The sequence below is a fragment of the Chinchilla lanigera genome, unplaced genomic scaffold (assembly GCF_000276665.1).
Source record: "Chinchilla lanigera isolate Chin_1 unplaced genomic scaffold, ChiLan1.0 scaffold00012, whole genome shotgun sequence".
NCBI lineage: Eukaryota > Metazoa > Chordata > Mammalia > Rodentia > Chinchillidae > Chinchilla > Chinchilla lanigera.
This window is the reverse complement of record NW_004955413.1, coordinates 24,503,523-24,516,045: the sequence shown is the minus strand read 5'-3', so window position 1 is coordinate 24,516,045 and position 12,523 is coordinate 24,503,523. Positions and strand designations below refer to the sequence as shown.

Genomic DNA, 12,523 nt, shown 5'->3' with positions numbered 1-12,523 from the left:
GCTTAGAATTTCTCTTGAGATCTCAGCATCGTTACCTTGGTGTAAAACTGATCTATAATGTACAAGGGGAGTAAAATTAATAAATACTTATCAAGCCAATATCATTTCACCCCAGAACTATACGCTGCCAGCCTTGCCAACACCCCCTGCCCCCAAATCTGTGGTGTCACTTCCCGGCCTTTTTTGTGTATCACTGCCATGTGGGTCTGCCTGCTCTGTGATTGAGCTGCACTTGAGTTTGAACTTACAAATGGGACGTTGACTTCTTTTGCACAACCTGATCTCTGAAGTTCCTCCATGTTGCTGCTCGTGGCTGTGGCTGTTTAAGATTCCGCCTGCCATTTGGCCATGCTTGTGGTCTGAGTCTTGTCTTTGGGCCTCTCCGCAGCCTTGGTCATCTACAATTTCCTGAGCCTGTGTTATGAGTACCTTGGGGGGGAGAGCGCCATCATGTCGGAGATCAGAGGGAAGCCCATCGAGTGAGTATCGTGTCTCCCTGGGGCCCCATGTGACCTCATGCTCTTCATTCTGCCCTTGTGTCAGCTGGACCCACAGATTCTGTGCCCACAGCCTTGACCAGCTGTGTCTGTCCCACACTTCTGGAGCAAGGCCTTTTATATGGACTCCTGGGAGGTCTCTGGCGTGCGCCCTCTGTCTTCCCCATCACCCTTGTCCTTTGCTGTAATGCATTTCTCCCTTGCTGGTTTTACACTCAGTGTGTTCTGAGTTGGTTTGTTACCACGTGGTCCCAGGCAGCCTTATTCCCTCCTGTCCTGCTGCTCACACAGACGCTCCGCAGTGCCTCCCTGGGCTTGGCCTGCACTTGCAGGCCACCCCAGCTCTGTGCTGTGAGTGAGGAGGGCGCCTTCCCAGCCTGCCTTTCCCAAGCCCTGGTGCTGAGCTCACCAGCCCGTCCCCTGCACGTGGCTCTTCCAGGTCCAGCTGCATGTACGGGACATGCTGTCTTTGGGGAAAGACCTACTCCATTGGATTTCTGCGGTTCTGCAAGCAGGTAAGTGTCACCGCCGCCACCTGGCTTGGTGAGCAGGCTGGGGAACAGAATCCACACCTGGGGGTGGGGGATGGGCATGTTGCAGGCAGGCTGCCCTGGGTGCATCTGTGGAGTTCCTTCAGGCCTCCAGCTCCCGTCCCCCAGCTGCTAGGGTGGCAAGTGCATGCTCAGATGGGCAATGAGCAGCATCCTGGGAATGTGTGCTACAACTTGGGGCAGGAGGAGATGGTCCCAGTCTTGCTCCTTTGACCGCATCTCTGTGTGTGACTGAACCAGAGATTGTAGAATCCTGATTTGAGATGTTACTGGCTGTGACTAGGGATGGGGGCTTCGGCACTAAAGACCCAGGCCTGCATTGTCTCTGCTTTCTTTCCACATTCCCAGGTGGCGGTCCCGAGGCTTCTATTTCCCTCGGCCTCCCTCTTGGGGTGCACAGTGGCTGGCTCGACGCAGTATACTGGTGTCTCACATTAAGTGCCTGGGCCAGGGCATCTGACCAGCCAAGTTTGACCTTAGCTTCTCTCCTGACTGAGTGACCTCAGATAATTTATTTAACCTCTCTGAGTATAGTTTTGTTTTTGGTTTGGTACTGGGAAGCAAACTCAGGACCTCGTACTCGCCAGGCAGGCACTGTGCCACTGAGCTCTGTCCCCGGCCTCTGAGTATAGTTTGCTGTTCTGTAAAGTGTGTAATGATATTACCTGAAGGAGTGGTTGTAAGGCACAGATGAGGCCAGGGAGGTGAAGCCTTTAATATGAGTGCGGGCTCCCGCCAGAGGGAGTCTAAGGGTGTGCCACCGTCTTGGTGGCCTGGCATTGGTGTCCATGGGGCCTCTGTCAGCTCCTCCAGCATCAAGTAATCAGGAGGGAAATAAAGCCTGTAGCTGAGTCTTGGTGGCCGCTGGAGGGCTGGCCCATGGCCACACACCTTCAGGGCCTCCTGGCCAAGTGGCCTGAGACTCATTCTGGGGCTGCAGCAAGGGAGTTAAAACTGTCCCAGGTGCAGGGCGAGGCATCGAGAGCCATTGTTTACAAGGGGTTCTGCCCCTTGCCCAGGTTCGAGGCCCAGCTGTGACTCACTGCGTCGTGGCCTCATTGGATGACTAGATTGTCCACAGAGTTTTGATCTCATGGTCACAGTGAACGTCACTGAGTTGTAAGCGATTCCCCGGCCCTGTGGGCTTGGATGCTGGCGGTGGCAGGAGAGATGGTGGAAGGAAAGAACTTACGAGGGCTCTCGTCCCTTTCCTGTGGTGAGGGAGCACTCACAGCTTCATCGGAGCCCCAGAGGGGCTGAGCACTCTCAGGTTCCCAGAGCACTTGTTAAGAGGAGATTCCCAGGCTGCCGTCCCACCCAGCTTGGTGGAGAAGGTCTGGAACGGCCGGAATGGCATGCATTTGAGGCTCCCAGGTGACGCCAACATCCAGCCTGGCCTAGAAACCATGGGTTGATGCAGGATATAGTTGGCAATGGCTCTGGGGCTTGGTAGCTTGGGTTCCAGTGTTGCATTTGCCACTTGGGCTGCTCAGTGCCTCAGTTTCCTTGTTCGTGACAGGGATAGCAACAGTACTTATATCACAGCAGGCAGCTGGCTGGCTCCCCCATGCACTCTGAGTGACCTGTTGCTGCTCCCCTGTCTCCCACAGGGAGTCAGTCCTCTTCCTCCTGACAGGGTTTGGGGCTAGGGGACTTCTGTGAGGTTTTCTGTTCATGTGTGCCTCTCGCAGGGCAGCTCTCTGCGACGGGAGCAGCTGGAAGCCTGGGAGCCTCCCTGCCTGGCCCCGCTCCTGGTCATGGGGGCCTCATGTGCAGGTGGACTTGCTTCATGGGGTGTGTGGTCCTGGGGCACATGGATGCCCCAAGAGTTCGTGGGGCCTCTGCAGGGATTGTGGGAGCCTGGCCGAGAACATCTGTTGGCTGAGTGGGTTCGCACAGCCTGCATTGAGAGCAGACCCCCAGAAGAACACTGCTCCATGGTACTCCTGTCCCTACAGCAGCGACCCTGTGCTGAGGGGCTGGTTGTGTCCCTTTTGTTAGGGAGGCTGCCACTCAGGCCAGGCAACTGCCCAAGGTGCTGCAGCGAGTAGTCAGCCAGTCCTTCATCCAGTCTCAGCTCTGGGGACTTAAGAGCCCATGCCTGGGCTGTGTCCTGTGTCCTGTCCCTCGCTGCTCCTATAGGCCCTCTCCAGTGCGGGTCAGAAGCCCTGGGCTGGGCCTGGGGCACAGGGCACAGGGCACGGGGCAGGGAACGATGGGGATGGGCCAGGAGGGCAGGAGGAGCCCTCAGCCTCCTGCTGTCCTTGTACCTAGTCTTCAGCAGGGCCCGACCTACCCAGAGTGATGAGGCCCCCAGCTCCCACCTGCCTGTCTTCCCAGCCACTAGCTCTGCTGTTCCTGCCCCGTGCCCAGCCTGTGCTTGTCCCCACTCTGCCTCGGGCCTTTGCCTGAGCTGCATCCTCTGCATGGAAGGGGGAGTGGCCCTTCTCATCTCTCTGTGGCTTCCTGTAGTCCTTCCCGCTCCGAGCCTTCTCTGATGGTGTCTCCTGCCTCCTGCCCCTGTGTCCTGCTGCGCAGGTCCCTCCTGCCCTGTGTCCTGGCTCTTCCCATCCTCGTACAGCTACACTGTCTCCCACGTTTCTCCTCCCCCGCCTGCAGAGGTCCCCTCAGGGATGCATCACAGAGCCTTCCCCTCTGTCCCCACGAACGTCCTAGGCCCAGCCCCTAGAGGAGGTGCTTTTTCATGCTCGAGCTGACCTTCCCCTCTCTCTCCCAGGCCACCTTGCAGTTCTGTGTGGTGAAGCCACTCATGGCCGTCAGCACCGTGGTCCTCCAGGCCTTCGGCAAGTACCGGGATGGAGACTTTGAGTAAGCAGCAGGTCTTCCCTCGGGCACATGGGAGGAATGTTGGCGCCCCAGCAGTGCCCTGGCTCAGGGCTGGGGGCAGCCAGACAGGCCCCATGGCCCTGCGCTTGCTGGCCATCATGGTGCTTACATCTCCCTGTACCTCCAGCCGGAGCCCAGCAGTGGTCACCCTTGCAGTTGACCCTGGTGCCACCCCAGGAGCCAGCCCTGGCCTGTAGTTGTGTTCAGGCTCCCATCCAAGCACACAGTGCTGTGGGGTGGGGCCACGAAGGGGCAGGGCCACTCCCAAGGCGGAGGAGGCCGCGTCAGCCCCGCACGCAGAGTCCGCGCTGTAAACTGCCCACGTGCATTTCATCTGGGTTCCTGACAGCGGCTGCATGCTGCACTTGTGCTTGCACGCACCTCGTGCCACCGCCTGTGCCCCGCCTGCCCAGGCAGGTGAGCAGGGGGAGGCTGGGGGAGGTAACTTGGCCCCATGAAAGGGCAGCAGAGCAAGCTTGGTGTCGCCCACTTTGACACTTGTCGTTTGGCCATCAGGCTGTGGCCTCTAGCACAGTCTCTGAGTCGGACATGGTGTGAGGGCAGCAGAAGTCGAGGGCTGGCAGTGCCCTCTGTCGTCCACCGCACCCTGCAGCGCTCAGTGCAGAGCTGGGAGGACTGGCTGTGGTCAGCGCAGAGGGGGCCGGGCCCTGCCCCTTAGCAGGCTTGGTCCCAGCCAGTGTGTGCCCGTCCTGCAGTGTCACCAGCGGCTACCTCTACGTGACCATCATCTACAACATCTCTGTCAGCCTGGCCCTCTATGCCCTCTTCCTCTTCTACTTCGCTACCCGGGAGCTGCTCAGCCCCTATAGCCCCGTCCTCAAGTTCTTCATGGTCAAGTCCGTCATCTTTCTCTCCTTCTGGCAAGGTCAGCCTCCTCCCAGCCTCCCAATGCCTGCATCCCCATCTTCTGAGCCTCTCTCTCCCTCCTGTTCATGTCTGTGGAGCCCAGGTATCAGGCTATGCCAGGGGGCCGAGCCTGGGTCTCAGAGGGGCGTCAGCCCACCATGCACTTTGTGGGGGTGAGGTATGGAGCCTCCCACAGCCCCTTTGAGGAAACTTTAGGGATCCCATTTTCTGGGTGGGGGCAACCTGGGAGCTCTGCGTAATCGGTGATGTCCTGGTTTTGGTGGCTGACAGGGAGCTGGGATAGTGGAGTTTCTGGAGGCCTTGGCTTTGTGTCACTGTCCCTGTTAGAGGAACAACTGTGACCTCTTCCAACCTCCCTGGGGTGCATGGGCATCAGGTGGGGCTGCAGGAAGAGGGAAGCCTGGGAGTGTTCCAGTCAGGGCTAGACGGTGCCTTCCTGCCCAGGCATGCTGCTGGCCATCCTGGAGAAGTGCGGGGCCATCCCCAAGATCCACTCGGCCCGCGTCTCGGTGGGCGAGGGCACCGTGGCTGCTGGCTACCAGGACTTCATCATCTGTGTGGAGATGTTCTTCGCGGCCCTGGCCCTGCGGCATGCCTTCACCTACAAAGTCTATGCAGACAAGAGGCTGGACGCACAAGGTGTGAGTGGGTCCTGAGGACAGGGAAGGAGTGGGGAATTCCAGAGCATTTCCCTGGGAGAGGTGCCACAGAGGGAGGGCCCGGGCCCCGCCGCCAACACTAGGGAGTTAGAAGCCACCAGGCTCCTGCAGTTGGCCTGAGCGTGGAGAGCCAGAGATGATGGAGAAAGTTAGGACAGAGACTAACAAATAGACAAGTTTGAGGGCTCCTAACACTGTGTACAGTTACTTGTTTGTCCTGTAATTCTATCCTTCTGAAATCCTTTAAAAAACAAAACAAATGCCTGGTAAGAAACAGAGTAGGTGGTAATAGCTTGTAACAGCTTTTTGATGCCTGCCAGTCATCCTGTTTGGAATGGGGTTAGCAGGCCTGGCTGTACAGGAGAGTGGCCTGGAGTACTTCTAGGAGTGCTGAGGGCCACTGTCAGAGACCTGCTGCACTTGGCCTGGTGGCAGCGTGTGCTTAAGCGCTCTGGGGAGACCAGGTGCCTGGAGAAGCAGTGTGCCAGGCGGGCAGAGAAGGCTCAATCCAGGCGATCTAAGAGGAAGAGCAGAGGCTGAGGAGAGGGAAGCCTGTCCATGGTGTCCGCCCAGGGTCAGTTTTCTTCCTGAGACAAGAAACGCATTTCCCTGGGCCCCACTGCAGGCCCATGTGTATAGCGTGAAGGGGAATGGGGCACCTTGGCCCACTGCCTCTGCTCCTGCCCTGTTGCATAGAGACCTTAAAATGCCTCTGCTGGGCTCTGTCCCCCAGCACACCTGCCAGCGGTCACGACGTCAGGCTCTGATTGCACACCTGCTCTGTGCCCAGCCCCTGTCTATTGGTATGGTGGCTGCTGCCCCGTTTGCCTCTGGCCATGCCCTTGTGGGAAGGATCTGACACACATTCACCTGAAGGCCATATCCCTTGGACTTGGTTGGCAGAGCCTGTGCCCATGGAAAAATTACCCTTGGGCCTGGGGCCTGGGGCAACCTCAAGGGGCAGGGAGAGAACCTATCCACACCTTAGGGGCTCTGCTGAGGCTGCCTGCTGGTGCCTGGGCCATCTTTCCACATGGTCCCCTAGACCCACCTACCCAAGCAAGAAATACCCCAGCTGGCAGTGCAGCCTGGCCAGGCGAGCTGCTGCCCCTGCCCGTGCCTGTCTCCCCTGGTCCTGGGCTGGAGCCCCAACTCCAACTGAGGCTTGCATTAGGCTTGACATTAGGCTGGGGTGCAGCACCAGCTCTGCTGTGTGTGTGTCTCTTCTCTGTCTCTCACACACACACCCTGCCCTCCATGCCCTCATCTGGGAGGTGTCTCGAGGTCTGTGACGCATGTGGCTATGTGCAGGCAGATGGGTCCCAACCAAGCCTGGGACACTTCATGGTGGGGCATCCTGGCCCAGGTGTGATGGCGGCACTCCTGCTAGTCAGGATGGCCCCTGTTGAGTACCTGGGAGGAGTCATGCCAAGGCAGATGTCTTCTTGAGCCCTGGGGACTGGGAGGGGTGGTGTCCCGGGGCCTAGGGGTGGGCTGCCGTTCACTCAGCTGTCTCTTGTCTTCTTTATCTCTCCGGCTTCTCTCCCCGCCCCCTTGCCTTGCACTTGCCCCGGGTTTGGCCGTGGGCAGTGCCGACGTATGGCCCTTACGGTAGGTCTTGCTCTCTGTCTGCACGTCTGTCCTGCACGTCTGTTCTGGTCCCTTGTCACCGGCATGCCTCTCTGTAGCCCCTCTGTGTTCCATCCCATCCTCAGGGGCACTGGGCTGGGGGAGCCCCTTTCTGCCTGCTCCTGTCCTGGCCTCTGGCTGTTCTGGGTTACACCCTGCTCAGTTCTGGGACCCAAGGCAGTTAAGGACTAGCTGGGACATTTAGCAGAGCACAGAGGGTGGAGAGACTCAGGTCTGGGTCAGAAGTCTGGGGTCTGTGGTTGGGCTTGGTGGCTGGGGGCCTGTCATTAGATATCTAGGAGGAAGCTTTCGGGACAGGGAGCTGCTGCTCTCTCCATGGGGGAGCCAGTGGGCCAGCCCAGTGCTGGGGGCCGCTGTGAAGCGGTGCCTGCCCATGGAGGCACACCACTCTGTGTGTGGGGGCATGGGTCTGGCACTGGAGTGGGAGCGCGCGTGTGGGGCACATGGCCGGCAGCTTGCTGTTCTCCACCCAGGTCCCCTGCCGCCTGTCTGTCTAGCTGCAGGTGCTGGGCTCCCCGGCTGCTCTTCACTCCTGCTCCCAGCCAGCAGAGGGACCTACATCCTGCCCCTGCTCATGTCTGTCCCCAGCGGGGAGGGCTGAGTGACCCTCCCAGGGGTGGGTCTGGCCCAGGACATGTGGCCCTCCCTCACACCACCCACCTCCTGCCCTCAGGCCGCTGCGCCCCCATGAAGAGCATTTCCAGCAGCCTCAAGGAGACCATGAACCCGCACGACATCGTGCAGGACGCCATCCACAACTTCTCGCCCGCCTACCAGCAGTACACGCAGCAGTCCACCCTGGAGCCCGGGCCCACCTGGCGGGGTGGTGCCCACAGCCTGTCACGCTCCCACAGCCTCAGTGGCACCCGCGACACCGAGAAGACTCTCCTGCTCAGCTCTGACGACGAGTTCTAGGTGTGGGTGCCTTGGCCTGGGGCACTGTGCCCTCCTCCAGTCTCCCAGCCAGGCCAGGAGGCAGCTGGCACAGTTTGCTAGTGCCCTTTATTTATTGGACCAGAAACACATATCGCTTCCAGAGGAACAACCCAACCCTATGTGCCGGGGACAGCCCAGGCTCACTCACGAGCCTTCAGGAATATTTATACACGGCCAGCCCTGCACTGCCCGGGCTAGGGCAGAGGACTCTGGGAGCAGCTCCCATACCCCTGCTGCCCGGCCTGTGGTAGAGATACGGCACCCGGGGACCAGCCCTACCAGGACCAGCCATGTGCAGGCCCAGCGTGGGGACCAGCCTCGTCCGCAGCTTTCTAGGCCCTTCCCCACCAGGCCCTGCCCACCCCATACTGTGCAATACCCTGACCTGGGCTCTCCCTGCCCGCTCCCTCGCCCCACGCTAGAGCCTGGAGCCACTCACCCCAGGCCAGCAGGAGGAGGGAGTGTGGACGCCCAGCACACCCTCCCTCTCTGATCCAGGCCCACCTGGCATGCTGCAAGGATCAGAGCCAGACAGCAGGAGGCACGGGCCCCCCTAGGAAGGGGCTGCTGTGCCCCTGGCCCCTCTCTGGTGAAGCAGGGCCCCTTGATCCCTGGCTGTCTTTATCCTCTGTGGTCGCCCTCTGCCCCCTTCCTCCTGGCCTGCTGAGGATAGCTGCGCTGCCCTACTTGGGTCCCACTCCTGATGCAGTTGTGGGCAGAGCCCTTGCTTCCTGGCTGGGGCTTCTCTGCCCCCTTCAGGGGTTAGGTCTGAGCCTCCACATTTCAGACCAGTGTTTGGGAAGGACAGGAGGGATGGCCATGCAGCAGGGGCCCCGAGGTGGGAGGAGTGGCCCCAGACCCCCTCCCAGCCCCTGACCCACACAGGGCCTGCTGTTCTGCCTTGTCTGGCCCCCTGCCCATCTCTTCTGTGCCTTAGTCACATACGAAAGTCCCTCCCAGCCCCCATCTGTCCAGACGCCCCCAGGGGGCTTCTTGGTAAGCTGCTGGCACTCAGGATCCTGCAGCGTTGGGCCAGGTGCCCATGGACAGACTGCAGCGGTGGCCAAGGCTGCCAGTTCCCTCTCCTCGCCCGCCTCATGCCCATGTTCCCAGGGCTGGAGGCCTAGGTGGGCCAGGCTTCTGCCAGCCACATCTTAGGAAGAGTGTTGGGAGTGGGGCGCTCATCAGGCGCCATGTCCTGCATTGGAAAGCCAGGGAGCGCTTGGGTTTGGGCTGCAGAGGTGGAGGGAGGAGGAAGGGTCCTCGCTTTGTGGCGTGTGCTGGAAGCTCACTCTTCTGGTCACTGCTGGAATGAACAGTCTCCTCCTGCCTACCGGCAGCCTTCCTGGCCTCATCCTCCCCTCGGGCCCAGGGGCCAGGCATGGGGTGCTGGCGGCCAGCTCTCCGTCCTGTCTGGGTGGGGCGGCCAGCTGGTCCCAGGCCACCCTGGAAGGCAGCTGGCAGGTGCAGACTGTTCCAGGAGCAGCTCTGCCTCCCTCCCACGTTGGCTTTTACAAATCTGTTTCTCTGACACATCTTCCTTCTCCTTCTAGGCCAAAGTGTGTTGCTGATTCCTGCCCCCATCCTGGCTGGTGCCCATGAGCATGGCGGGCGGGGTGGGGAGCTCGGTGGCAGGGAACAAGCGGTCCGCGGGGACTCGGGGATGGAAACCCAGGCCCGGCTGCTCCATCCCCTCTTTCCTAGGATGCATAACCTACATTGTCTGGGTTTGTTTGGGTTTTTGTTTTTTTTTAATTTTTCCAGGTAGAGTAGTTCTTTGTACATAAAAAAAAAATACTTGAAAAATTAATTGTATGATGTATGAGAAGACAGAGTCCCTTAGTTTTGTATCTCGTCGTATGATTGCCATGAGTTCCACCAGAAAGCCACTCTATTTTGGTCTCTGTGACATTTTAAATGCGTGACAAGTGAGCAAATAAAGTGAGGAAGAGATATATATATATGAGATAATATAGATTGTATTGAAATCTCTGCTGCCTGCGGTGAGGTTTCTTCCTGGCCCTGTGGGTTTGGGGAGGTGGGTGTAGTGGGATGGACAGGGGTGTCCCCCCTGTCCCCTGTGTGTGACAGGTAGGTGATAGGGTTTGCAGTGCCAGGAACTGAAGTTAGCATCTAGGTCCCCAGCTGAGTGCTCACAGGACTTACTCTCCTCACCCGAGGGGGCAGAGATCCAGGGGCCAATTGATTGGTCACCAGGTGGCTGAGCCCACACCTCTGAGGCTCTCTCTGAAGGCATCTTCCAGGGGGCAGAGGGATTCCCAGAGGTCCTAGAATCCAGGCTCCTGAGCCATCCTGGCACTGGAGAAGTCAGGAGCCTTGGCCACCTCGGACCCCCCACCTCTCAGGGGCCTGGCCCTCTGCTGACAGGAGCACACAGGAATGCAGGAATGCTGCGTGGGCGGGGGAGATTCCCAGCCAGCAGGGGGTGGGAGATAAACAGCTGACTTGTCCCTGGCTCCCTGCTGCCCATGCCTGTGCCGCGGGCCTGCACTCAGCATTTCGGGCTGCAGCTCTTGGCAGGGCCCCAACCTGAGAGGAAGGTGGGTGCACCTGGCCTGGCCATACGGTTTGGCCCTTTCCCACGCTTAAATCCCCCATCTTCCCCCAAGCCCGCCGCTCCCCGCCAGCCACACACAGTCCGCACCCTAGCCCTGATGCTGCTGCTGTTACAACCCCCTGCCCTCCAAGCCCCAGTGCTTCCCACGGCTGTGACCGCATAGCACCTTTGTCTCACTGCTGGGTAAACTGAGGCTTCAAGAAGCCAGGTGAGACAGCAGGCGTATCACTGTACCACCAGGAAAAGACACACAGCTGTACACAAGCCCTGATTCCGACTCTACCCTATTTCTTCTCAGGGTATGCCAGGAGGCCTGGTGGAGTGGGTGGATGTAAATTTGGGGCCAGGGTCAAGACCCAGGACTGTGTTCCAAGCCTACAGGCTGGGGTGGAGGAGGCCCCCTCGCTCCCTGCCTCGCAGAACATGGGAAAGTGTTTCCAGCTTGGTGTAGACAGACCTAGGTGTGAAAGTGCTGGGAAGGGTTCTCTAAAATTCAAGGTTCTTCCTCTGGGTGGGACTGAGTGCTCCCCACAGGGAGCCCAGGGAATTTACCCCGGCCTCAGGAGGCTAAATTTCCATACCGACTTCCCCTGCCCCATCCGCTCACCCTTTGCCTGTGTGCAAGAGCTAGTGATGGAGGGGGAGACCTCTCCACGGGCTCCCCAGCTGCTCGCCCAGAACACACAGCATGGCCCAGGACACACACTTCTCTGCAGAAAAGAGAACTTGACTTTATTCAGAAAGTCTACAAAATACAGAAGGCGGGTAACTCGCTCACTGTAAGTCAGAAAATAAATAAACTGGGGGCCCGGGCAATTTCTTAAAAAAATTTGTTGCCACCTGGCGTTCCCTAAATATAAGATAAAATGTGATTTATTTGTAGATACAAAATACAAAGCCCAGCCCAGGGCCACACGCCACTTTTCCCAGGGAGCAAGAGTTGGGCTCTGGCTGGGGAGAATAACTTAGATCTGTGCAATAAATAAAGGGCGGAGCTGTATACCGCACTAGGGGCGGGGCCAGGCTGGGCTTCCCCTGGCAGTGCCGCCCCCACCCCACAGGGGACACTCAAGGGTCACGCTGGGGCCCAGGGCCCCACACGCTTCGGAGCTGCAGGATCCGTCTCCTCACTTCTCTACCCCCACAATGGTCACCTCCACTGTCCCCTCCTCTGGCTGGCCAGCCCCTTTCTGCTCTGCCCTCTATGCCACCTTCTCTGTCCCTCTGCTTCTCTTCCCTCCCGTCAGACAGCTGTGCCGCTGGCTCGGAGGCCTCTCCCACCTTCATCAGTCCCTGTCCCTTGTCCCCGAGAACCCTCTGCTGGAACCCTGGGGTAGCACTGAAAACGCTGTTTTTGGAGTCCGCTGGGTCACGAAGGGATATGTGGCCTTGAACGCTGTCCCATCTGCTGTGGGGAGGGTGTCCCCATCTTAGCTGGGCCTCACTAGCTGTGACCCTCTGGGCTTTGGAAAGCGGGGCCGCACCAGGCCCAAAGCGAGGTGGGAGTCTCCGCAGGGCCTCTGCCCAGCAGGACTGCCCGTGTCACTCCACGGAGTGCTGGATGGCTGGGTGGGCGCACGTCGGCCCCATCAGAGCAGTTTCCCCAACTCTCCAGGAGGCGCGGCCTCCTCTCCCCGACCGGCTCCACCTCCAGTCCCTCCGGATCTAACAAGACTTTCAGCCGCGGGAAGCCCTGGCCCCAGATGCTTGCCAGCCTAGCAAAGGTGCCCCTCCCCAGGGCCCAGTTTGAGGGGCTGCGAGAGAAAGGCGGAGCCCAGGAAGGGAATGTGTGTTCGCCACAGGGGCCGGCAGGGAGGAGACCTAGGAACAGACAGGCGCTCAGGCACTTTGAGAAGGGAGGGGCCGGAGAGAGGTGGCTACGTGGGAAGTGGGCGGGGCGCAGCGGGCACTAAGTGC

The 12,523-nt window shown here is 59.5% G+C and overlaps 2 protein-coding genes across 6 annotated transcripts in view; one reads left to right on the top strand and one right to left on the bottom strand.

Moving 5' to 3' along the window:
* The window catches only part of Tmem184b (transmembrane protein 184B), a 28,029-nt gene extending 18,009 nt beyond the window's left edge, over nt 1-10,020 (top strand). For 3 of the 5 annotated variants that reach the window (XM_013511534.1, XM_013511535.1, XM_013511538.1), the window contains 7 exons: nt 389-479; nt 937-1,012; nt 3,786-3,877; nt 4,612-4,781; nt 5,228-5,422; nt 7,033-7,053; nt 7,766-10,020. In XM_013511534.1, coding sequence (XP_013366988.1) covers nt 389-479; nt 937-1,012; nt 3,786-3,877; nt 4,612-4,781; nt 5,228-5,422; nt 7,033-7,053; nt 7,766-8,007 — 887 coding nt within the window. In that variant the 3' untranslated portion in view covers nt 8,008-10,020. The remainder of the gene's footprint in view (nt 1-388; nt 480-936; nt 1,013-3,785; nt 3,878-4,611; nt 4,782-5,227; nt 5,423-7,032; nt 7,054-7,765) is intronic. The other 2 variants (XM_013511537.1, XM_013511533.1) reach the window with 1 other exon arrangement.
* A 1,297-nt stretch (nt 10,021-11,317) lies between these two features.
* The window catches only part of Maff (v-maf avian musculoaponeurotic fibrosarcoma oncogene homolog F), a gene marked incomplete in the record, with an annotated part of 10,403 nt that continues 9,197 nt past the window's right edge, over nt 11,318-12,523 (bottom strand). The window contains 1 exon segment of the mRNA XM_013511539.1: nt 11,318-12,523. Within this exon segment, the coding sequence (XP_013366993.1) occupies nt 12,516-12,523 (8 nt within the window).